At 42.9% G+C, this 25,003-nt stretch overlaps 1 protein-coding gene across 1 annotated transcript; it reads left to right on the top strand.

Moving 5' to 3' along the window:
* The first annotated feature begins 321 nt into the window (after window positions 1–321).
* VPS28 (VPS28 subunit of ESCRT-I) lies at window positions 322–25,003 on the top strand. The gene is given in 11 exon segments (XM_074558534.1): window positions 322–530; window positions 651–679; window positions 968–1,005; window positions 5,906–5,995; window positions 6,683–6,788; window positions 15,722–15,823; window positions 18,694–18,747; window positions 21,186–21,234; window positions 21,237–21,276; window positions 24,358–24,524; window positions 24,671–25,003. Coding segments are annotated over 10 exon segments (663 nt in total). The 5' UTR covers window positions 322–493; the 3' UTR covers window positions 24,476–24,524; window positions 24,671–25,003.

The raw sequence follows: 25,003 nt of genomic DNA, 5'->3' as shown, positions 1-25,003 counted from the left end.
TCAACATCGCGGAGTCGCCTGGCAACAGCTCTGATTGACAGTTCCAGCAGCCAATCAGAAACGAGAAAACGGAGAGGTGGAAAAGACTGAGCCAATTGAATGCTGAGAAATGCCGGAAGTGGAGAGAAGGGAAAGGGGGAATTGCACGGAGAAACGCAGGGCGGTCCCTCAGACTGAGCTACCGGCTTCTACAGCGCCGCCATAGCTGGGGTAAACATGGCGGCGTCGCTTGGCAACCGCTTTGATTGACAGCTCCCAGAACCAATCAGCGAAGAGAACACAGAGCTGCTGTGTAGTCGGGCCAATGAAATGCCGAAATCTGCCGGAAAAGGAGGGACAAGGGGATAGTGTTTGCGGAAAGAAGCGGAAGCTCCGCGGAGCCGCCGGGACCGGACCGGGATCATCGGGATCGGAATTGTGGGGATTGTCGGGATTACCGGGATCGGTATCGGGATCGAGGAGGGGGCCCAGAGCCCTCCAGGCTCAGCCGGGGATGTTCCACGGCATCGCGGGCCCGGCCGGGATGGGCGGTGAGAGCGGGGAACGATCCCGAAATTCCCGGGATGAGATCGCCGGGATAATCCCGGAATTCCCGGGATGGGATCGCCGGTATTCCCTCCTTTTAACCCTTTCCTTTCCTCCCACTGCAGCGCCCGGGAATAAACCGGAGCTTTATGAGGTGAGTGCGGCTCGGGGATGTTTGGGAATGATCGGAAATATCCGGAGATGTGCGGAAATGTCCGGGAGTGTCCGGAGATGGTCGGGAATATCCGGAAATAGCCGAAGTGGCCGGGGGTGTCCGGAAATGTCCGAGGATTTCCGGAAATTGTCGGAAATGTCCGAGGATGTCTGGAAATAGCCGGCAATGAGCCCTGGAATTTTTGGGAATTTTGGTTTTTCGGGAATTTTGGGAATTTCGGGAATTTTTGGGAATTCTTTGGGAATTTTCCGTCTCCTCTCCCCGCAGGAGGTGAAGCTGTACAAGAACGCCCGGGAACGGGAGAAGTGAGTGAGGGAATGCCGGGAATTTTGGGGAAATTCGGGAAATTTTGGGGAATTTTGGGGAATTTTGGGGTGGGGATGGAGGAGATTGGGGTTGGGATTAATCCCAGTTCATCCCAGTCCATCCCAGTCCCTCCCAGTATCCCATTAACCTATTACAATCCCATCCCAGTTAATACCAGTCCATCCCAATCCCCTCCCAGTCCATCCCAGTTCATCCCAGTATCCCATCCCAGTCTTTCCCAATATATCCCAGTGCCTCCCAGTTCAACCCAGTCCATCCCAGTTCATCCCAGTATCCCATCCCAGTCTTTCCCAATGTATCCCAGTGCCTCCCAGTTCACCCCTGTCCCTCCCAGTTCATCCCAGTCCCTCCCAGTATGACGTTATCCCATCCCAGTGTCTCCCAGTTAGTCCCAGTCCATCCCAATCCCTCCCAATCTCCTCCCAGTATATCCCAGTCCCAGTCAGTATCCCAATACCCCATCCCAGTCCATCCCAGTCCCCTCCCAGTCCATCCCAGTCCCCTCCCAGTCCATCCCAGTATCGTGTTATCCAATCCCAGTCCCATCCCTGTTAATCCCAGTATATCCCAGTATATCCCAGTCCCTGCCATTCCATCCCACTCCCATCCCAGTATATCCCATTCCTATCCCAGTCCATCCCAGTACATCCCAGTTCCCCCCAGGTACGACAACATGGCCGAGCTGTTCCTGTTCATCCCAGTCCATCCCAGTCCATTCCAATCCCCTCCCAGTCCATCCCAGTCCATCCCACTCCATCCCAGTACCCCAATACCCCCTCCCAGTGGCTCCCAGTCCCTCCCAGTGGCTCCCAGTGGCTCCCAGTTCACCCAGTATCCCCAGGTACAACAACATGGCCGAGCTGTTCCTGTCCCTCCCAGTCCCTCCCAGTCCCTCCCAGTCTATCCCAGTCCCATCCCAGTCCCTCCCAGTACCCCAATACCCCATCCCAATCCCCTCCCAGTCCCTCCCAGTTGCTCCCAGTGCCTCCCAGTCCATCCCAATCCCCTCCCAGTCCCTCCCAGTCCCTCCCAGTGGCTCCCAGTTCACCCAGTATGCGCAGGTACGACAACATGGCTGAGCTGTTCCTGTCCATCCCAGTCCATCCCAGTCCATCCCAGTCCATCCCAGTCCCTCCCAGTCCCTCCCAGTGGCTCCCAGTTCAATCCCAGTCCATCCCAGTCCATCCCAGTCCCTCCCAGTCCCTCCCAGTTCATTCCAATCCCATCCCAGTCCATTCCAGTCCCTCCCAATCCCCTCCCAGTTGCTCCCAGTCCCTCCCAGTTGCTCCCAGTCCCTCCCAGTGCCCCATTACCCCATCCCAGTCCCTCCCAGTCCCTCCCAGTGGCTCCCAGTGGCTCCCAGTTCACCCAGTTTGCCCAGGTATGATACCATGGCCGAGCTATTCCTGTTCATCCCAGTCCCTCCCAGTGCCTCCCAGTCCATTCCAATTCACTCCCAGTCCATCCCAGTCCATCCCAGTCCCTCCCAGTACCCCAATACCCCATCCCAGTCCCTCCCAGTGGCTCCCAGTGGCTCCCAGTGGCTCCCAGTTCACCCAGTATCCCCAGGTACAACAACATGGCCGAGCTGTTCCAGTCCCTCCCAGTCCCTCCCAGTCCCTCCCAGTCTATCCCAGTCCCATCCCAGTCCCTCCCAGTACCCCAATACCCCATCCCAGTCCCTCCCAGTGGCTCCCAGTGGCTCCCAGTGGCTCCCAGTTCACCCAGTATCCCCAGGTACGACAACATGGCCGAGCTGTTCCAGTCCCTCCCAGTCCATCCCAGTCCATCCCAGTCCATCCCAGTCCATCCCAGTCCCTCCCAATCCCCTCCCAGTCCCTCCCAATCCCATCCCAATCCCATCCCAGTCCATCCCAATCCCATCCCAGTCCATCCCAGTCCCTCCCAGTCCATCCCAGTCCCTCCCAGTCTATTCCAGTTAATTGAAACCCCATCCCAGTACCTCCCAGTCCCTCCCAGTCCCTCCCAGTGGCTCCCAGTTCACCCAGTATGCGCAGGTACGACAACATGGCCGAGCTGTTCCTGTTCATCCCAGTCAATCCCAATCAATCCCAGTCCATCCCAGTCCCTCCCAGTCCCTCCCAGTCCATCCCAGTCCATCCCAGTCTATTCCAGCTAATTGAAACCCCATCCCAGTCCATCCCAGTGGCTCCCAGTGGCTCCCAGTCCGTCCCAGTATCCCCAGGTACGACAACCTGGCCGAGCTGTTCCTGTTCAGCCCAGTCCATCCCAGTCCCATCCCAGTCCCTGCCAGTACCCCAATACCCCATCCCAATCCCCTCCCAGTGGCTCCCAGTGCCTCCCAGTTCAATCCCAGTCCCTCCCAGTGCCCCATTACCCCATCCCAGTCCCTCCCAGTCCCTCCCAGTGGCTCCCAGTGGCTCCCAGTTCACCCAGTTTGCCCAGGTATGATACCATGGCCGAGCTATTCCTGTTCATCCCAGTCCCTCCCAGTGCCTCCCAGTCCATTCCAATTCACTCCCAGTCCATCCCAGTCCATCCCAGTCCCTCCCAGTACCCCAATACCCCATCCCAGTCCCTCCCAGTGGCTCCCAGTGGCTCCCAGTGGCTCCCAGTTCACCCAGTATCCCCAGGTACAACAACATGGCCGAGCTGTTCCAGTCCCTCCCAGTCCCTCCCAGTCCCTCCCAGTCTATCCCAGTCCCATCCCAGTCCCTCCCAGTACCCCAATACCCCATCCCAGTCCCTCCCAGTGGCTCCCAGTGGCTCCCAGTTCACCCAGTATCCCCAGGTACGACAACATGGCCGAGCTGTTCCAGTCCCTCCCAGTCCATCCCAGTCCATCCCAGTCCATCCCAGTCCATCCCAGTCCCTCCCAATCCCCTCCCAGTCCCTCCCAATCCCATCCCAATCCCATCCCAGTCCATCCCAATCCCATCCCAGTCCATCCCAGTCCCTCCCAGTCCATCCCAGTCCCTCCCAGTCTATTCCAGTTAATTGAAACCCCATCCCAGTACCTCCCAGTCCCTCCCAGTCCCTCCCAGTGGCTCCCAGTTCACCCAGTATGCGCAGGTACGACAACATGGCCGAGCTGTTCCTGTTCATCCCAGTCAATCCCAATCAATCCCAGTCCATCCCAGTCCCTCCCAGTCCCTCCCAGTCCATCCCAGTCCATCCCAGTCTATTCCAGCTAATTGAAACCCCATCCCAGTCCATCCCAGTGGCTCCCAGTGGCTCCCAGTCCGTCCCAGTATCCCCAGGTACGACAACCTGGCCGAGCTGTTCCTGTTCAGCCCAGTCCATCCCAGTCCCATCCCAGTCCCTGCCAGTACCCCAATACCCCATCCCAATCCCCTCCCAGTGGCTCCCAGTGCCTCCCAGTTCAATCCCAGTCCCTCCCAGTGCCCCATTACCCCATCCCAGTCCCTCCCAGTGGCTCCCAGTGGCTCCCAGTTCACCCAGTTTGCCCAGGTACGACACCATGGCCGAGCTATTCCTGTTCATCCCAGTCCCTCCCAGTCAATCCCAGTATATCCCAGTACCCCAATACCCCCTCCCAGTCCCTCCCAGTCCCTCCCAGTCCATCCCAGTCCATCCCAGTCCCTCCCAGTCCATCCCAGTGCCCCAATACCCCATCCCAGTCCATCCCAGTCCCTCCCAGTCCATCCCAGTCCCATCCCAGTCCATCCCAGTCCCTCCCAGTCCATCCCAGTCCATCCCAGTCCCTCCCAGTCCATCCCAGTACCCCATTACCCCATCCCAGTCCCTCCCAGTGGCTCCCAGTTCACCCAGTATGCGCAGGTACGACAACATGGCCGAGCTGTTCCTGTCCCTCCCAGTCCATCCCAGTCCATCCCAGTCCATCCCAGTGCCCCATTACCCCATCCCAGTGGCTCCCAGTCCCTCCCAGTGGCTCCCAGTGGCTCCCAGTCCCTCCCAGTACCCCAATACCCCATCCCAGTGGCTCCCAGTGCCTCCCAGTTCACCCAGTTTCCCAGGTACGACAACATGGCCGAGCTGTTCCTGTTCATCCCAGTCCATCCCAGTCCATCCCAGTCCATCCCAGTACCCCAATACCCCATCCCAGTCCCTCCCAGTCCCTCCCAGTCCCTCCCAGTCCATCCCACTCCATCCCAGTCCCTCCCAGTCCCTCCCAGTCCATCCCAGTCCCATCCCAGTCCCTCCCAGTACCCCAATACCCCATCCCAGTCCCTCCCAGTCCCTCCCAGTGGCTCCCAGTGGCTCCCAGTTCACCCAGTATCCGCAGGTACGACAACATGGCCGAGCTGTTCCAGTTCATCCCAGTCCATCCCAGTCAATCCCAGTATATCCCAGTACCCCAATACCCCCTCCCAGTGGCTCCCAGTGGCTCCCAGTGGCTCCCAGTTCCCTAGGTACAACAACATGGCGGAGCTGTTCCTGTCCATCCCAGTCCCTCCCAGTCCATCCCAGTCCCTTCCCAATCCCATCCCAGTCCATCCCAGTCCCTCCCAGTACCCCAATACCCCATCCCAATCCCATCCCAGTGGCTCCCAGTGGCTCCCAGTCCATCCCAGTCCCTCCTAGTCCATCTCAGTGGCTCCCAGTGGCTCCCAGTATATCCCAGTATCCGCAGGTACGACAACATGGCCGAGCTGTTCCTGTCCCTCCCAGTCCATCCCAGTCCATCCCAGTACCCCAATACCCCATCCCAATCCCCTCCCAGTCCCTCCCAGTGCCTCCCAGTCCATCCCAGTGCCTCCCAGTTCAATCCCAGTCCCTCCCAGTCTCTCCCAGTCCCACCCCAGTCCATCCCAGTCCCTCCCAGTGCCCCATTACCCCCTCCCAGTCCCTCCCAGTGGCTCCCAGTCCCTCCCAGTGGCTCCCAGTGGCTCCCAGTTCACCCAGTGTTCCCAGGTATGACAACATGGCGGAGCTGTTTGCGGTGGTGAAGACGCTGCAGGCCCTGGAGAAGGCCTACATCAAAGACTGCGTCACCCCCAACGAGTGAGTGACCCAAAAACCCCCAAAATCCCCCAAAAAAACCCCAAAAAATTCCCTCCCACCCTCGAGACCCCAAAGAACCCAAAATCCCAAAAAAAACCCTGGAAAAATCGGGGAGAATTCCGGGAAAAAACGGGAATTTTGTGGCAGGTACACGGCGGCGTGCTCGCGCCTCCAACGAGTGAACCACCCAAAAACCCCCAAAATCCCCCCAAAAAAACCCCAAAAAATTCCCTCAAACCCTTGAGACCCCAAAGAACCCAAAATCCCAAAAAAAACCCCGGGAAAATCGGGGAGAATTCCGGGAAAAAATGGGGAATTCTCTGTCAGGTACACGGCGGCGTGCTCGCGCCTCCAACGAGTGAGCCACCCAAAAACCCCCAAAATCCCCCCCAAAAAAACCCCAAAAAATTCCCTCAAACCCTCGAGACTCCAAAGAACCCAAAATCCCAAAAAAAACCCCGGGAAAATCGGGGAGAATTCCGGGAAAAAACGTGAATTTTGTGGCAGGTACACGGCGGCGTGCTCGCGCCTCCAACGAGTGAGCCACCCAAAAACCCCCAAAACCCCCCCCCAAAAAACCCCAAAAAATTCCCTCTGACCCTCGAGACCCCAAATAACCCAAAATCCCAAAAAAAACCCCGGGAAAATCGGGGAGAATTCCAGGAAAAAACGGGAATTGTGTGGCAGGTACACGGCGGCGTGCTCGCGCCTCCTGGTGCAGTTCAAGGCGGCGCTGAAGCAGGTGCAGGGCGGGGAGATCGGCACCATCGACGACTTCTGCCGCAAATTCCGGGTGGGAATTCCAGAAATTTGGGAATTTTGGGAATTCTGGGAAAAATTTGAGGGGTTTTGGGCGAAATTTGGGTGAAAATCGGGCAAAATTTGGGCGAAATTGGAGCAAAATTCAAGCAAAATTTGGGATTTTTTTTGAGGGAAATTGAGAAGTGGAGCAGAAAAATTTGGGAATTTTGGATGGAATTTTGGGATGGAATTTTAGGAATTTGGGATTTTTTTGGGGGTGAAATTTTGAGGGGTTTTGGGTGAAATTCAGGTGAAATTCGAGCAAAATTTGGGATTTTTTTGGATTTTCTTGAGGGAAATTGAGAAGTGGAGCAGAAAAATTTGGGAATTTGGGGATGGAATTTTGGGGGGAATTTTGGGAAGTTGGGATTCTGGGATTGGAATTTCTGAGATTTTTGGTGGAAATTTGAGGGATTTTGGGTGAAAATCGGGCGAAATTCAGGTGAAATTTGGGAGAAATTTGAGGTTTTCTGAGGGAAATTGAGATGTGGAGCTGAAAAATTTGGGAATTTGGGGATGGAATTTTGAGAATTTGGGTGGAATTTTAGGAATTTGGGATTTTGGGATGGAATTTGGGGGATTTGGGAAGAAAATTTGGGATTTTTGGGAGATTTTTGGTGGTTGTGGGAAGCAGGTGCAGGGCGGGGAGATCGGCACCATCGACGGCTTCTGCCGCAAATTCCGGGTGGGAATTCCAGAAATTTGGGAATTTTGGGAATTCTGGGAAAAATTTGAGGGGTTTTGGGTGAAATTTGGGCGAAAATCGGGCGAAATTTGGGCGAAATTTGGGCAAAATTCAAGCAAAATTTGGGATTTTCTTGAGGGAAATTGAGAAGTGGAGCAGAAAAATTTGGGAATTTTGGATGGAATTTTGGGAAGTTGGGATTCTGGGAATTGGAATTTTGGGGATTTTGGGCAAAAATTGGGGAATTTTGGGTGAATTTTGGATTTTTGGGGAATTTTTGGGGGGATTTTTGGTGGTTGTGGGAAGCAGGGGCAGGGCGGGGAGATCGGCACCATCGACGGCTTCTGCCGCAAATTCCGGGTGGGAATTCCAGAAATTTGGGAATTTTGGGAATTCTGGGAAAAATTTGAGGGGTTTTGGGCGAAAATCGGGTGAAAATCGGGCGAAATTTGGGCGAAATTTGGGCGAAATTGGAGCAAAATTCAAGCAAAATTTGGGATTTTTTGGAGGGAAATTGAGATGTGGAACTGAAAAATTTGGGAATTTGGAGATGGAATTTTGGGGGGAATTTGGGATTCTGGGTTTGGGAATTTTTGGGATTTGGGGGGAAAATTTGAGGGATTTTGGGTGAAATTTGGGCAAAATTTGGGTGAAATTTGGGGTTTTTTGGGTCATTTCAGGACCAAAATGGAGCAGTGGAAGAGGAAAGTTTGGGAATGAAATTCTGGAATTTGGGAGTTTTTGGGATTTTTGGGAGTTGGGGTCAAATTTGGGGGATTTTGGGCAAAATTTGAGGGATTTTGGGTGAAAATCGGGCAAAATTTGGGTGAAATTTGAGCAAATTTTGGGGATTTTCATGAGGGAAATTGAGAAGTGGAGCAGAAAAATTTGGGAATTTTGGATGGAATTTTGGGAATTTTTGAGGATGGAATTTTGAGGGTGAAATTTTGGCAATTTTGGATTCTGGGATTGGAATTTTGGGGATTTTTGGTGGAATTTTGAGGAGTTTTGGGCGAAATTGGAGCAAAATTGAAGCAAAATTTGGGATTTTTTGGAGGGAAATTGAGAAGCGGAGCAGAAAAATTTGGGAATTTGGGGATGGAATTTTGGATGGAATTTTGGATGGAATTTTAGGAATTTGGGATTTTTTTGGGGTGAAATTTTGAGGGGTTTTGGGTGAAATTTGGGTGAAATTCGAGCAAAATTTGGGTTTTTTACGGGATTTTCTTGAGGGAAATTGAGAAGCGGAGCAGAAAAATTTGGGAATTTGGGGATGGAATTTTGGGAATTTTGGGGGGAATTTTGGGAAGTTGGGGTTCTGGGATTTGGAATTTCAGAGATTTTTGGTGAAATTTGAGGGATTTTGGGCGAAAATCGGGCGAAATTCAGGTGAAATTCGAGCGAAATTTGGGTTTTTTACGGGATTTTCTTGAGGGAAATTGAGAAGCGGAGCAGAAAAATTTGGGAATTTGGGGATGGAATTTTGGGGGGAATTTAGGGAATTTGGGACTCTGGAATTTGGGCAAAAATTGGGGAATTTTGGGTGAAATTTGGGAGATTTTGGATGAAAATTTGGGATTTTGGTGGTTGTGGGAAGCAGGTGCAGGGCAGGGAGATCGGCACCATCGACGGCTTCTGCCGCAAATTCCGGGTGGGAATTCCAGAAATTTGGGAATTTTGGGAATTCTGGGAAAAATTTGAGGGGTTTTGGGCGAAATTTGGGTGAAATTTGGGCGAAATTTGAGCAAAATTTTGGTGAAATTTGGGTGAAATTTGGGTGAAATTGGAGCAAAATTCAAGCAAAATTTGGGATTTTCTTGAGGGAAATTGAGAAGCGGAGCAGAAAAATTTGGGAATTTTGGATGGAATTTTGGGGGGAATTTGGGATTCTGGGATTTGGGAACTTTTGGGATTTGGGGGAAAATTTCAGGGATTTTGGGTGAAATTTGGGCAAAATTTGGGTGAAATTTGAGCAAATTTTGAGGATTTTCTAGAAGGAAATTGAGAAGCGGAGCTGAAAAATTTGGGAATTTGGGGATGGAATTTTGGGAATTCTGAGGATGGAATTTTGGAGTGAAATTTTGGCAATTTGGGATTCTGGGATTGGAATTTCGGGGATTTTTGGTGGAATTTTGAGGAGTTTTGAGCGAAATTGGAGCAAAATTCAAGCAAAATTTGGGATTTTTTGGAGGGAAATTGAGAAGCGGAGCGGAAAAATTTGGGAATTTGGGGATGGAATTTTGGGTGGATTTTTAGGAATCTGGGATTTTTTTGGGGGTGAGATTTTGAGGGGTTTTGGGCGAAAATTGGGTGAAAATCGGGCGAAATTTGGGCGAAATTTGGGTGAAATTCGAGCAAAATTTGGGTTTTTTACGGGATTTTCTTGAGGGAAATTGAGAAGCGGAGCAGAAATATTTGGGAATTTGGGGATGGAATTTTGGATGGAATTTTGGGAAGTTGGGATTCTGGGATTTGGAATTTCAGAGATTTTTGCTGAAATTTGGGGGATTTTGGGCGAAAATTGGGTGAAATTCAGGTGAAATTCAGGTGAAATTCGAGCGAAATTTGGGATTTTTTGGGATTTTTTTGAGGGAAATTGAGAAGCGGAGCAGAAAAATTTGGGAATTTGAGGATGGAATTTTGGGGGGAAGTTGGGATTCTGGGGTTTGGAATTTTGGGGATTTTTGGTGGAATTTTGAGGAGTTTTGAGCGAAATTTGGGCGAAATTGGAGCAAAATTCAAGCAAAATTTGGGATTTTTTGGAGGGAAATTGAGAAGTGGAGCAGAAAAATTTGGGAATTTCTGGATGAAATTTTGGATGGAATTTTGGGAATTTGGGATTTTTTTGGGGGTGAAATTTTGAGGGGTTTTGGGTGAAATTTGGGTGAAAATCGAGCAAAATTTGGGTTTTTTACGGGATTTTCTTGAGGGAAATTGAGAAGCGGAGCAGAAAAATTTGGGAATTTTGGATGGAATTTTGGGAAGTTGGGATTCTGGGATTTGGAATTTCTGGGATTTTTGATGAAATTTGAGGTATTTTGGGCGAAAATTGGGTAAAATTCAGGTGAAATTTGGGCGGAATTTGAGGTTTTTTGAGGGAAATTGGGAAGTGGAGCAGAAAAATTTGGGAATTTGGGGCTGGAATTTTGGGGGGAATTTGGGATTCTGGGATTTGGGAATTTTTGGGATTTGGGGGAAAATTTCAGGGATTTTGGGTGAAATTTGGGCAAAATTTGGGTGAAATTTGGGGTTTTTTGGGGTTTTTGGGATCATTTCAGGACCAAAATGGAGCAGTGGAAGAGGAAAGTTTGGGAATGAAATTCTGGAATTTGGGATTTTTTGGGATTTTTGGGAGTTGGGGTCAAATTTGGGGGATTTTGGGCAAAATTTGAGGGATTTTGGGTGAAAATCGGGTGAAATTTGGGTGAAATTTGAGCAAATTTTGGGGATTTTCTGGAGGGAAATGGAGAAGCGGAGCTGAAAAATTTGGGAATTTGGGGGTGGAATTTTGGGAATTTTGAGGATGGAATTTGAAATTTTGGCAATTTGGGATTCTGGGATTGGAATTTTGGGGATTTTTGGCGGAATTTTGAGGAGTTTTGGGCGAAATTTGAGCGAAATTGGAGCAAAATTCAAGCAAAATTTGGGATTTTTTTGAGGGAAATTGAGATGTGGAACTGAAAAATTTGGGAATTTTGGATGGAATTTTGGGAATTTTGGATGGAATTTTGGGAATTTGGGATTTTTGGGGTGAAATTTTGGGAATTTGGGTGAAATTTGGGGTTTTTCGGGGTTTTTGTGATAAATTGAGATCCAAAATGGAGCAGTGCAAGAGGAAAACTTGACAATGAAAATTCTGGAATTTTGGGAATTTTGGGGATTTTGGGTGAAATTTTGGATTTTTGAGGAATTTTTTGGGGACTTTTTGGTGGTTGTTTGGGATTTTGAGGAATTTTGGGGGATTTTGGGTGAAATTTGGGCGAAATTTGAGCAAAATTTGGGATTTTTTTGAGGGAAGCCAAGAACCAGAGTGGAAAAAAATTGGGAATTTTGGATGGAATTTTGGGAATTTTGGGCTCTTTTGGATTTTGGGATTTTGGGGTGAAAATTTGGGAATTTTGGGGGCTTTTTGAGGAAATTTCTGATTGAAATTAAAAAGCAGAAAAAGAAAATCTGGGAATGAAATTGGGAGTTTTGGGTGGAATTTTGGGAATTTTTTTTGGAATTTTAGGCGGGAATTTGAGAATTTGGGATTCTGGGTGAAATTTGTGTCAAATTTGGTTTTTTGGGGGAATTTTCCTGAGAGAAATTGAAAAGTGGAGTGGGAAAATTTGGGAATTTGGGGATTTTTAATGGGAATTTCTGAGTGAAATTGGGAATTTTGGGGTGGAATTTTTAGGGAATTTCGTGGAATTTTGGGGGAGTTTTTTGGGAATTTTTGTGGAAATTTCTGGGAATTTTGGGGTTTTTTGGAGGAATTTTTACAGGAATTTTTGGGAATTTTGGGTTTTAAATTGGGCAGTGGATTGAGAATTTTGGGAATTCTGGGAAATTGAGAAATTTTGGGAATTTTTTGGGAATTTTTTGGGAATTCTCAGTTGGATTCCCCCTGGCCATGGATGGGATTGGGGGTGAAATTGGGAATTTTTGGGGTGATGTTTTGGGGAATTTTTTGGGAATTTTTGTGGAAATTTTCGGGAATTTTGGAACTGAAATTTGGGGCTGAATTGGGAATTTTGGGATTTTGGGAATTTGGGGGGGAAATTGGGAATTCTTGGGAGTTTTTTGGGAATTTTGGGGGGAATTTTTGGGGATTTTTTAAAAATGTTTGTGGGAATTTCAGGTCTGGAATTTGGGCTTTGAGCATTTGGGGTAAATTGGGAATTTTGGGGGAATTTTTGGGGAGTTTTTGAGGAGTTTCTGGGAATTTTGGGGTTTTTAAGGGATTTTAATGGGAATTTTTGTGGGGAATTTTGGGAATTGGGAACCAAAATTGGGAATTTCTTGGGGAGATTTTTGTGGGAATTTCTGGGAAATTTGGGGCTGAAATTGGGAATTTTGGGAATGGGAAATTCGGAGATTTGGGGATCAAATTGGGATTTTTGGGGATTTTTTGTGGGAATTTTTGGGAATTTCTGGAATTGAAATTTGGAAATTTTGGGATTGGGAATTTGAGGGGGAAATTGGGAATTTTTGGGGTAAAATTGGAACTTTTGGGGGGAGTTTTTTGGGAATTTTTGTGAAAATTTCTGGGAATTTTGGGGTTTTCTGGAGGGATTTTTACAGGAATTTGTGGGAATTTTGGGGAATTCAGGAATTTTGGGAATTTTTTGGGAATTCTGAGCTGGATTGGCCCCTGGCCATGGATGGGATTCGGGGATTTGGGGTGAAATTGGGAATTTTTGGGGGTTTTTTTGGGATTTTTTTGGGAATTTTTGTGGAAATTTTTGGGAATTTTGGAACTGAAATTTGGGGCTGAATTTGGAATTTTGGGATTGGGAATTTGGGGTGAAATTGGGAATTTTTGGGAGTTTTTTGGGAATTTTTTGGGAATTTTTGTGGAAATTTTCGGGAATTTTGGAACTGAAATTTGGGGCTAAATTGGGAATTTTGGGATTTTGGGAATTTGGGGGGAAAATTGGGAATTCTTGGGAGTTTTTTTGGGAATTTTGGGGGGAATTTTTGGGGATTTTTTACAAATGTTTGTGGGAATTTCAGGTCTGGAATTTGGGCTTTGAGCATTTGGGGTAAATTGGGAATTTTGGGGGAATTTTGGGGGAATTTTTGAGGAGTTTCTGGGAATTTTGGGGTTTTTAAAGGGATTTTAATGGGAATTTTTGTGGGGAATTTTGGGAATTGGGAACCAAAATTGGGAATTTCTTGGGGAGATTTTTGTGGGAATTTCTGGGAAATTTGGGGCTGAAATTGGGAATTTTGGGAATGGGAAATTCGGAGATTTGGGGATCGAATTGGGATTTTTGGGGATTTTTCTGGGAATTTTTGGGAATTTCAGATGGGAATTTTGGGAATTTTGGGAAATGGAGGAATTTTGGGAGTTTTTGGGAATTCCCAGCTGGATTGGCCCCTGGCCATGAATGGGATTGGGGCTGAAATTGGGAATTTTTGGAGGAGTTTTTTGGGAATTCTGGGGGGTTTTTTTCTGGGAATTTCTGGAAATTTTTGCTCTGAAATTGGGGAGGGGATTGGGAATTTTGGGAATTCTGGGAAATTCAGGAATTTTGGGAATTTTGGTGCATTCCCAGCTGGATTCCCCCTGGCCATGGATGGAATTGGGGATGAAATTGGGAAATTTTGGGGGTTTTTTTGGGAATTTGAGGGTTTTTTTGAGGGATTTTTTTTGGAATTTTTGGGAAATTCAGATGGGAATTTTGGGAATTTCAGGAAATGGAGGAATTTTGGGAATTTTTTGGAATTCCCAGCTGGATTGCCCCCTGGCCATGGATGGGATTGGGGGATTTGGGGGTGAAATTGGGAATTTTGGGGATTGAAATTTGGAATTTTGGGATTGGGAATTTGGGGGTAAAATTGGGAATTCTTGGGAATGGGAAATTCAGAGATTTGGGGATAAAATTTGGATTTTTGGGGATTTTTGTGGGAATTTCTGGGAATTTTGGGATTGGGAATTTGGGGGGGAAATTGGGAATTTTGGGGGGATTTTTCTGGGAATTTTTGGGAATTTCAGATCAGAAATTGGGGAATTTTGGGAAATGGAGGAATTTTGGGAATTTTGGTGCATTCCCAGCTGGATTGGCCCCTGGCCATGGATGGGATTGGGGATGAAATTGGGAATTTTTGGAGGAGTTTTTTGGAATTTTTTGGGGGGATTTTTCTGGGAATTTCTGGGAATTTCGGATCAGAAATTGGGGAATTTTGGGAAATGGAGGAATTTTGGGAATTTTGGGAATTTTTGGGAATTCCCAGCTGGATTGGCCCCAGGCCATGGATGGGATTGGGGGATTTGGGGTGAAATTGGGAATTTTAGGGATTGAAATTTGGAATTTCGGGATTGGGAATTTGGGGGTAAAATTGGGAATTCTTGGGAATGGGAAATTGGGAGATTTGGGGATAAAATTTGGATTTTTGGGGATTTTTGTGGGAATTTCTGGGAATTTTGGGATTGGGAATTTGGAGGGGAAATTGGGAATTTTTGGGGTTTTTTGGGGGGATTTTTCTGGGAATTTTTGGGAATTTCGGATCGGAAATTGGGGAATTTTGGGAAATTTGGGAAATTCAGGAATTTTGGGAATTTTTTGGGAATTCCCAGCTGGATTGGCCCCTGGCCATGGATGGGATTGGGGATGAAATTGGGAATTTTTGGAGGAATTTTTGGGATTTTTTGGGGGGATTTTTTTGGGAATTTTTAGGAAATTCAGATGGGAATTTTGGGAATTTCAGGAAATGGAACAATTTTGGGAATTTTGGGAATTTTGGTGCATTCCCAGCTGGATTGGCCCCCGGCCATGGATGGGATTGGGGGTGAAATTGGGAATTTTTAGGGGTTTTTTTTGGAATTTGGGGATTTTTTGGGGGATTTTTCTGGGAATTTCTGGGAATTTTGGGGATTGGGAATTTGGGGGGGAAATTGGGAATTTTGGGGGTTTTTTGGGGGGATTTTTCTGGGAATTTTTGGGAATTTCGGATGGGAAATTGGGGAATTTCAGGAAATGGAGGAATTTTGGAAAATTGGGGAATTTTTGGGAATTCCCAGCTGGATTGGCCCCTGGCCATGGATGGGATTGGGGGTGAAATTGGGAATTTTTGGAGGAGTTTTTTGGGATTTTTGGGGGGATTTTTCTGGGAATTTTTGGGAATTTCGGATGGGAAATTGGGGAATTTCAGGAAATTGAGGAATTTTTGGGAATTTTTTGGAATTCCCAGCTGGATTGGCCCCTGGCCATGGATGGGATTTGGGGATGAAATTGGGAATTTTTGGAGGAGTTTTTTGGGATTTTTTGGGGGGATTTTTCTGGGAATTTTTGGGAATTTCAGATGGGAAATTTGGGAATTTCAGGAAATGGAGGAATTTTGGGAATTTTGGTGCATTCCCAGCTGGATTGCCCCCTGGCCATGGATGGGATTGGGGGTGAAATTGGGAATTTTTGGAGGAGTTTTTTGGGATTTTTTTGGGGGATTTTTCTGGGAATTTTTGGGAATTTCGGATGGGAATTTTGGGAAATTTGGGAAATTCAGGAATTTTGGGAATTTTGGTGCATTCCCAGCTGGATTGCCCCCTGGCCATGGAGCGGATCCGCGAGGATCGACCGATCACCATCAAGGACGACAAAGGGAACCTGAACCGATGCATCGCCGACATCGTCTCTGTGAGACCAAAAATCCACATTTTCGGGAAATTTTGGGAAAATTTTGGGATGTTTAAAGGATTTGGGGTTTTTGGGGATTGTTGGAATTTTTTTGGATTTTTTTTAGAATTTTTTTGTGATTTTTTTGGAATTTCTTTGGAATTTTTTTGGAATTTTTTTAGAATTTTTGGTGATTTTTTTTAGGGATTTTTAGGATTTTTTTTCAGATTTTTGTGGGGACTTTTAGAATTTTTGGGGATTTTTAGTTACTTTTTTTTGGTGGAATATTCAGGATTTTTTTCTGCTTTTTTTGGGGATTTTTTGAGGATTTTTTTTGGATTTTTTGGAGAAATTTTTTGGGGATTTCTTTGAACCGCTGCATCGCCGACATCGTCTCTGTGAGACCCAAAAATCGGAATTTTCTGGCAATTTTGGGGAAATTTGGGCTGTTTAAAGGATTTGGGTTTTTGGGAATTTTTGGAATTTTTTGGGATTTTTTTAGAATTTTTTTGTGATTTTTTTGGATTTTTTTTGGATTTTTTTTATAATTTTTCGTGATTTTTTTTGTGATTTTTTGAGGTTTTTTCAAAAAAAATTTGAGAATTTTTACAGTTTTTTGGGAATTTTTTGGAGCGTTTTGAAGGTTTTTTTAGTACAAATTTTCAGAATTTTTCGGGGAATTTTCCAAAGGTTTTTTGGGATTTTTTAGAACAATTTTGTGACTGGTTTTGAGAATTTGTTTTGGGGTTTTTGAGGATTTTATTGGAATTTTTTAGGGATTTTTAAGATTTTTTTTCAGATTTTTTTAGGACTTTTTAGGGGTTTTTTGGTGGAATATTCAGGGTATTTTTTCTGCTTCTTTTGGGGATTTATTAAGGATTTTTTGGGATTATTTGGAATTTTTTTGAGGGATTTTTGGGGGAAATTTTTTGAGGATTTCTTTGAACCGCTGCATCGCCGACATCGTCTCTGTGAGACCAAACATCCGAATTTCCTGGCAATTTTGGGGAAATTTTGGGGTGTTTGAAGGGTTTGGGGTTTTGGGGGATTTTTGGAATTTTTTTGGATTTTTTTAGAATTTTTTTGTGATTTTTTTGGATTTTTTTGGATTTTTTTTTTAGAATTTTTTGTGATTTTTTAAGAATTTTTTTTTATTTTTTCAGAATTTTTTTTGTGATTTTTTTGTGATTTTTGGAGGATTTTCCAAAAAATTTGAGAATTCTCACAGTTTTTTGGGAATTTTTTTGGAGCATTTTGAAGGTTTTTTTAATACAAATTTTCAGAATTTTTTTGGGAATTTTTCAAAGGTATTTTGGGATTTTTTAGAACAATTTCGTGACTGGTTTTTAAGAATTTGTTTTGGGGTTTTTGAGGATTTTATTGGAATTTTTTAGGGATTTTTTGGATTTTTTTACAGATTTTTTTAGGACTTTTTAGGGGTTTTTTTGGTGGAATATTCAGGATTTTTTTCTGCTTCTTTTGGGGATTTATTGAGGATTTTTTGGGATTATTTGGAATTTTTTTGAGGATTTTTTGGGGATTTTTTGAGGATTTCTTTGAACCGCTGCATCGCCGACATCGTCTCCGTGAGACCAAAAATCCGAATTTTCTGCCAATTTTGGGGAAATTTTAGGGTGTTTAAAGGATTTGGGGTTTTTGGGGATTTTGGAATTTTTTTGGATTTTTTTTAGATTTTTTTTTGTGATTTTTTTGGAATTTTTTGGAATTTTTTTAGAGTTTTTTGTCATTTTTTGGAATTTTTTTGGATTTTTTTAAGAATTTTTTAGATATTTTTGTGATTTTTTGAGGATTTTTGGGTTCTTTTTCTGATTTCAAAAACAAAATTGAGAATTTTTACAGTTTTTTGGGAATTTTTTTGCACGTTTTTAAGGTTTTTTTAATACAGAGTTTCAGAATTTTTGCGGGAATTTCAAAAAGTTTTTTGGGATTTTTTAGAATTTTTGGGGATTTTTAGGTTTCTTTTTTGGTGGAATATTCAGGATTTTTTTGTGGTTTTTTTGGGATTTTTGAGGGATTTAAAAATCAGAATTTTCGGGCAATTTTGGGGAAATTTTGGGGTGTTTAAAGGATTTGGGGTTTTTAGGGATTGTTGGATTTTTTTTGAAATTTTTTTAGAATTTTTGGTGATTTTTTGAGGGTTTTTGGGGTATTTTTTGGGGGTTTTTTCAGTTTTTACGGGAATTTTTTAGGGATTTTTAGGATTTTTTTTCAGATTTTTTTGGGACTTTTTAGGGGTTTTTTTTTGGTGGAATATTCAGGATTTTTTTTCTGCTTTTTTTGGGATTTTTTGAGCATTTTTTTGGATTTTTTGGAGGAATTTTTTGGGGATTTCTTTGAACCGATGCATCGCTGACATCGACTCTGTACCACACAAAAATCAGAATTTTTGGTCAATTTTTGAGCAATTTGGGGAAAATTTGGGGGTGTTTCAAGGATTTGGGGTTTTGGGGGATTTTTGGATTTTTTTTTGGATTTTTTTTTTAGATTTTTTTTGTGATTGTTTTTGAATTTTTTTGGAATTTTTTTGGATTTTTTTGTGATTTTATTGTGATTTTTTCAGGGTTTTTTGGGGTTTTTTTGCGTTTTTTTTTTTTTAATTGAGAATTTTTTCAGTTTTTTGGGAATTTTTTTTAGCGTTTTTAAGGGTTTTTTAATACAGAGTTTCAGAATTTTTTGGAATTTTCAAAAAGTTTTTTGGGATTTTTAGGAATTTTTTTCAGGTTTTTTTAGAATTTTTGGGGATTTTTAGGAGTTTTTTGGTGGAATATTCAGGATTTTTTTCTGTTTTTTTTTTATTTTTGGGGGGATTTTTTTTTAATTTTGGGGCATTTGGCTGAGGCTGATCCCAAATTTTTTGGAATTTTTTTCAGCTTTTCATCACGGTCATGGATAAACTGCGCTTGGAGATCCGCGCCATGGACGAGGTGGGAAAGCCCAAAATCCCAAAAAAATCCCCCAAAATCTCCCCTAAAACTCTCCAAAATTCCCTGAAAATTTGGGAAAAAATTTTCTAAACATTCCCCAAATTCCTAAAAAAAAAAATCCCCCCAAAATTCAGAAAAATCCCCAAAAAAATTCTCAAAAATCTCCCCAAAACCCCCCAAACTCCCTTCCCAAAATTCCCCAAAAATTCCCCAAATATTTGGCAAAAAATTTTCCCAAAAATTCCCTTCAAACTTTCCTAATTCCTCCCCAAAAATTTTTCCTCCCCCAAAAAATTCCTCAAAAAATCTCCTAAAAAATCCCCAAAATTCCCCTAAAAAAATTCCTAATTCCTCGCTAAAACTTCCCCAAAAATCCCCCAAACAATCCCAAAAAATTTCTTAAAATCTTCCTAAATCCCTCAAAACATCAAAAAATCCTTCTAAAAATTGACCAAAAATCCTGAAAAATTCCCCAAAATTTCACCAAAATTCCCCAAAAATTCTCCTGAAAAATTCCAAAAATGTTCCTCAAAATCCCCCTTAAATCTGCAAAAAATTTCCCCCAAAGTTCCAAAAAATCCCCCAAAAATTCAGAAAAAAATTTTGAAAAATCGCCCCAAAAATTCCAAAAAATTCCAAAAAAATCCCCCAAAATCTCCCCAAACCCCCCCAAACTCCCTTCCCAAAATTCCCCCAAAATTCCCAAACTTTCCAAAATCCAAATAAAATTCTAAAATTCCCCAAAATTCCCAAATTCCTCACTAAAAATTCCTTTAAAAACCCCAAAATTCCCCCAAAATTTCACAAAAATCCCGTTTAAAATTTAGAAAAATTCAGAGAATCCCCCCCAAAAATTTGAAAAAAATCCTTTCAAATTCTCCCAAAAATTCCACAAAATTCACCCCAAAAATTCCAAAAAATCCCAAAAAATCTCCCAAGTCCCTTCCCAAAATCCCCCAAAATTCCCCAAAAATTCCCCAAAATTCTAAAAATTCCTCCTAAAAACTGATCAAAAATTCTGAAAAATTCCCCAAAATTCCACCGAAATTCTCCAAAAATTCTCCTGAAAAATTCCAAAAATGTTCCTCAAAATCCCTCTTAAATCTGCAAAAAATTTCCCTCAAAATTCAAAAAAATCCCCCCAAAAATTCAGAAAAAATTTTGAAAAATTGCCCCAAAAATTCCAAAAAAATCCCCCAAAATCTCCCCCAAACCCCCCAAAGTCCTTTCCCAAAATTCCCCAAAAATTCCCAAAGAAAATCCTAAAAATTCCTCCTGAAAACTGAACAAAAATCCTGAAAAATTCCCAAAAATTTCACTAAAATTCCCAAAAATTCTCCTGAAAAATTCCAAAAATGTTTCTCAAATCACCCTTAAATTTGCCAAAAATTCCCTCCAAAAATTCAGAGAAATTTTGAAAAAATCCCACAAAAAAGCAAAAAATCCCCCAAAAAATCCCTAAAAATCCCCATAACCTCCATTAAACCCGCCCCAAATCCGCACAAAATTTCCTCAAAATTTCCCAAAAAATTTACAAATATTCCTCACTAAAATTCCTTAAAAAACCCCAAAATTTCCCCAAAATTTCATAAAAATAACACCCAAAAATTTAGAAAATTTCAAAGAATCCCCCAAAAAATCTGAAAAAAATCCTCCCAAAAATTCCACAAAATTCGCCCCAAAAATTCTGAAAAATCCCCAAAAAATCCCCCAAAATCTCCCAAAAATCCCCTAAACTCCCTTCCCAAAATTCCCAAAAATTCCCAAAAAAATTTTAAAAATTCCTTGGAACTCCAAAAAATTATCTTACAATTCCCCAAGATACAAAAACAAAATCCCCTAAAAAATCCAAAAAAATCCCGAAAAATTTCCCAAAATCTTCCTAAAAACTCTCAAATTTCCCCACAAATATTGCTCAAAATTCCCAAAAAAATCCCCCGAAAATTTGTAAAATCCCAAAATTTCCCAAAAAATCCCCCAAAATTCCTCCAAAAATTAAAAATAATCCCCAGAAAAATGAAAAAAATCCCCAAAAATTTGTCCAAAATTCCCAAAAATATTGCTCAAAATTCCCCAAAAAAATCTCCCAAAAATTGGTAAAAATCTCAAAAATTTTCCCGAAAAATTTCCCAAAATTCCTCAAAAAATTCCAAAAAAATCCCCAGAAAAATGAAAAAAATCCCCAAAAATTTGTCCAAAATTCCCAAAAATATTGCTCAAAATTCCCCAAAAAAATCTCCCAAAAATTTGTAAAAATCCCCCAAAATTCCTCAAAAAATTCAAAAAAAATCCCCAGAAAAATGAAAAAAAATCCCCAAAAATCCCCCAAAATCTCCCCAAAACCCCCCAAAGTCCCTTCCCAAAATCCCCCCAAAATTCCCAAAATTCCCCAAATCCCAAAAATTTCTAAAAATTCCGGAATTTTGGAATAATTTCAGATCCAGCCGGACCTGCGGGAGCTGATGGAGACGATGACCAGGATGAGCTCCCTCCCCCCGACTTCGAGGGACGACAGAAAATCCAGTCCTGGTCAGGAAAAATTCAAATTTTTTGGGAATTTTGTGGAAAATTTGGGAATTTTGGGGAAAATTTGGAAATTTTGGTGATTTTTGGGAAAAAATTTGGTGATTTTGGGGTGAATTTTGGGGATTATTTGAAATTTGAAGAGGATTTCAAGGATTTATTTTGAATTTTGAAAGAATTTATTTGGATTTTTTTGGGATTTTTTTTGGGAGAATTTTTGGGATTTTTTAGGGAAATTTTGGGGAGAATTTTGGGGATTATTTTAAATTTAAAGGGCATTCAAAGGATTTATTTTTGATTTTTTGGGGTATTTTTAAGTCAGGAATTGTTGGTTAAAATTTGGGATTTTCAGGGTTTTTGGGCAAAATTTTGGTAATTTTGGGGCGAATTTTGGGGATTATTTGGGAATTTGAAGGGAATTTCAAGGATTTATTTTGATTTTTCAAAGGATTTATTTTGGATTTTTTGGGATTTTTTTAGGAGAATTTTTGGGATTTTTTAGGGAAATTTGGGAGAATTTTGGGGATTATTTTAAAATTTTATGGGAATTTCAAGGATTTACTTTGGATTTTTTGGGATTTTTTTAAGTCAGGGATTGTTGGGGGAAATTTGGGATTTTTGGGCAAAATTTTGGGGATTATTTGAAATTTGAAGGGAATTTCAAGGATTTATTTTGATTTTTGAAAGGATTTATTTGGATTTTTTGGGATTTTTTGGGGAGAATTTTTGGGGTATTTTTTTGGGAATATTTTAGGGATGTTGGGGCGAATTTGGGGATTATTTGGAAATTTGAAGGGGATTTTAAGGATTTATTTTGATTTTTGAAAGGATTTATTTTGGATTTTTTTGGATTTTTTGGGACTTTTTTGGGAATTTCAGGATTTGATTTTTGGGAATATTTTGGGAATATTTTTGGGAATTTTTTGGGAATATTTTTGGGAATTTTTTCCCAATTTTCCCCAGGCTGCAGACGCTGAGCGCGATGTCGGCCTCGGACGAGTTTGGGGTTCTGGGAATGAGGAATTTTGGGAATTTTTTGGGAATTCCAGGATTTTATTTTTGGGAATTTTTTGGGAATATTTTTGGGAATATTTTGGGAATATTTTTGGGAATTTGATCCCGATTTCCCAGGCTGCAGACGCTGAGCGCGATGTCGGCCTCGGACGAGTTTGGGGTTCTGGGAATGAGGAATTTGGGAGCGGAATTTTGGAATTTTTCAGGATTTTTTTGGGGGAATGTTGGCGCTTTTTTGGGAATTTCAGGATTTGATTTTTGGGAATGTTTTTGGGAATATTTTTGGGAATTTTATTCCAATTTTCCGCAGGCTGCAGACGCTGAGCGCGATGTCGGCCTCGGACGAGTTTGGGAGCGGAATTCTGGGAATTATTTTTTTGGGAATTTCAGGATTTTTTTTTTTAATTTTGGGAATATTTTTGGGAATATTTTTGGGAATATTTTTGGGAATTCCATCCCGATTTCCCGCAGGCTGCAGACGCTGAGCGCGATGTCGGCCTCGGACGAGTTTGGGAGTGGAATTCTGGAAATTATTTTTTTGGGAATTTTGTGACTTTTTTGGGAATTTCAGGATTTTATTTTTGGGAATTTTTTGGGAATATTTTTGGGATTTTTTTTCCTGATTCCCCAGGCTGCAGACGCTGAGCGCGATGTCGGCCTCGGACGAGCTTGAGGTTCTGGGAATGAGGAATTTTTGGAATTCTGGGAATTTTTTTTTTGGGAATTTCAGGATTTTTTTTTTTAAATTTTGGGAATTTTTTGGGAATATTTTTGGGAATTTTTTGGGAATATTTTTGGGAATTTTCCCCAGGCTGCAGACGCTGAGCGCGATGTCGGCCTCGGACGAGTTTGGGAGCAGAATTCTGGGAATTTTTTTTTGGGAATTTCAGGATTTTTTTTTTAATTTTGGGAATTTTTTGGGAATATTTTTGGGAATTTTTTGGGAATATTTTTGGGAATTTTCCCCAGGCTGCAGACGCTGAGCGCGATGTCGGCCTCGGACGAGTTTGGGAGCGGAATTTTGGGAATTATTTTTTTGGGAATTTCAGGATTTTTTTTTTTAATTTTGGGAATTTTTGGGGAATATTTTGGGAATATTTTTGGGAATATTTTTGAGAATTTGGGAATATTTTTGGGAATTTTATCCCAATTTCGCAGGCTGCAGACGCTGAGCGCGATGTCGGCCTCGGACGAGTTTGGGGTTCTGGGAATGAGGAATTTTTGGAATTTTGGGAATTTTTTTGGGGGAATTTCAGGATTTTTTTTTTAAATTTTGGGAATATTTTGGGAATATTTTTGGGAATATTTTTGGGAATATTTTTGGGAATTTTCCCCCATTTCCCAGGCTGCAGACGCTGAGCGCGATATCGGCCTCGGATGAGTTTGGGATTCTGGGAATGAGGAATTTGGGAGCGGAATTTTTGGAATTTTTCAGGATTTTTTTGGGGAATGTTGGTGCTTTTTTGGGAATTTCAGGATTTGATTTTTTGGAATTTTTGGGGAATATTTTTGGGAATTTGATCCCGATTCCCGCAGGCTGCAGACGCTGAGCACGAGTTTGGGATTGGGGGATTTCGGAGTGAAATTCTGGAAATTTTGGGATTTTTTTTTTTGGGAATTCTGGCGATTTTTTGGGAATTTCAGGATTTGATTTTTGGGAATTTTTTGAGATATTTTTGGGAATATTTTTGGGAATTTTCCCCCAATTTCCCAGGCTGCAGACGCTGAGCGCGATGTCGGCCTCGGACGAGTTTGGGAGCGGAATTTTGGGAATTTTTTTTTGGGAATTTCAGGATTTTTTTTTTTAATTTTGGGAATATTTTTGGGAATATTTTGGGAATATTTTTGGGAATATTTTGTGAATATTTTTGGGAATTTTATCCCGATTTCCCAGGCTGCAGACGCTGAGCGCGATGTCGGCCTCGGACAAGTTTGGGAGCGGAATTCTGGGAATTTTGGGAATTTTTGGGGGGGAATTTTGGCGCTTTTTTGGGAATATTTTTGGGAATATTTTTGGGAATATTTTTGGGAATTTGGGAATTTTCTGGGAATATTTTCCCCAATTTTCCGCAGGCTGCAGACGCTGAGCGCGATGTCGGCCTCGGACGAGCTGGACGATTCCCAGGTGCGCCAGATGCTCTTCGACCTCGAGTCCGCCTACAACGCCTTCAACCGATTCCTGCACTCCTGAGAGCCCAAAAACACCCAAAAAACCCCAAAAACCGGCAAAAACCAGTAAAGACCAGTTCAGACTGGAACCAGCAGAAGTTTGGAATAAATGGGAGAGGAAAAAACTCAAAAATCTGTGAAAAATTCCTTCATTTTCTCGGTGTTATTGGATCAAATGGGGAGTCATGCCCAGTTCAAACCAGTCCAAACCATGAAAAACCAGTTCAGACCAGTTCAAACCAGTCCAAACTGGAATCTCCAGAAATTTGGAATAAATGGGAGGAGAAAAATCCTCAGAAATTTGTGAAAAATTCCTTTATTTTCTCATTGATATTGGATCAAATGGGGAGCCATTCCCAGTTCAAACCAGTTCAGACCAGTTCAGACCAGTTTAAACTGGAACCAGCAGAAGTTTCGAATAAATGAGAGGGAAATAAACTCAAAAATTTGTGAAAAATTTCTTCATTTTCTTGTTGTTTCTTGGAGTCATTCCCAGTTCAAACCAGTTCAAACCAGTTCAAACTGGAACCAGCAGAAATTTGGAATAAAT

Source organism: Zonotrichia albicollis, chromosome 1, assembly GCF_047830755.1.
Source record: "Zonotrichia albicollis isolate bZonAlb1 chromosome 1, bZonAlb1.hap1, whole genome shotgun sequence".
In the NCBI taxonomy this organism is placed as follows: domain Eukaryota; kingdom Metazoa; phylum Chordata; class Aves; order Passeriformes; family Passerellidae; genus Zonotrichia; species Zonotrichia albicollis.
This window is presented reverse-complemented; position numbering and strand designations above follow the sequence as displayed.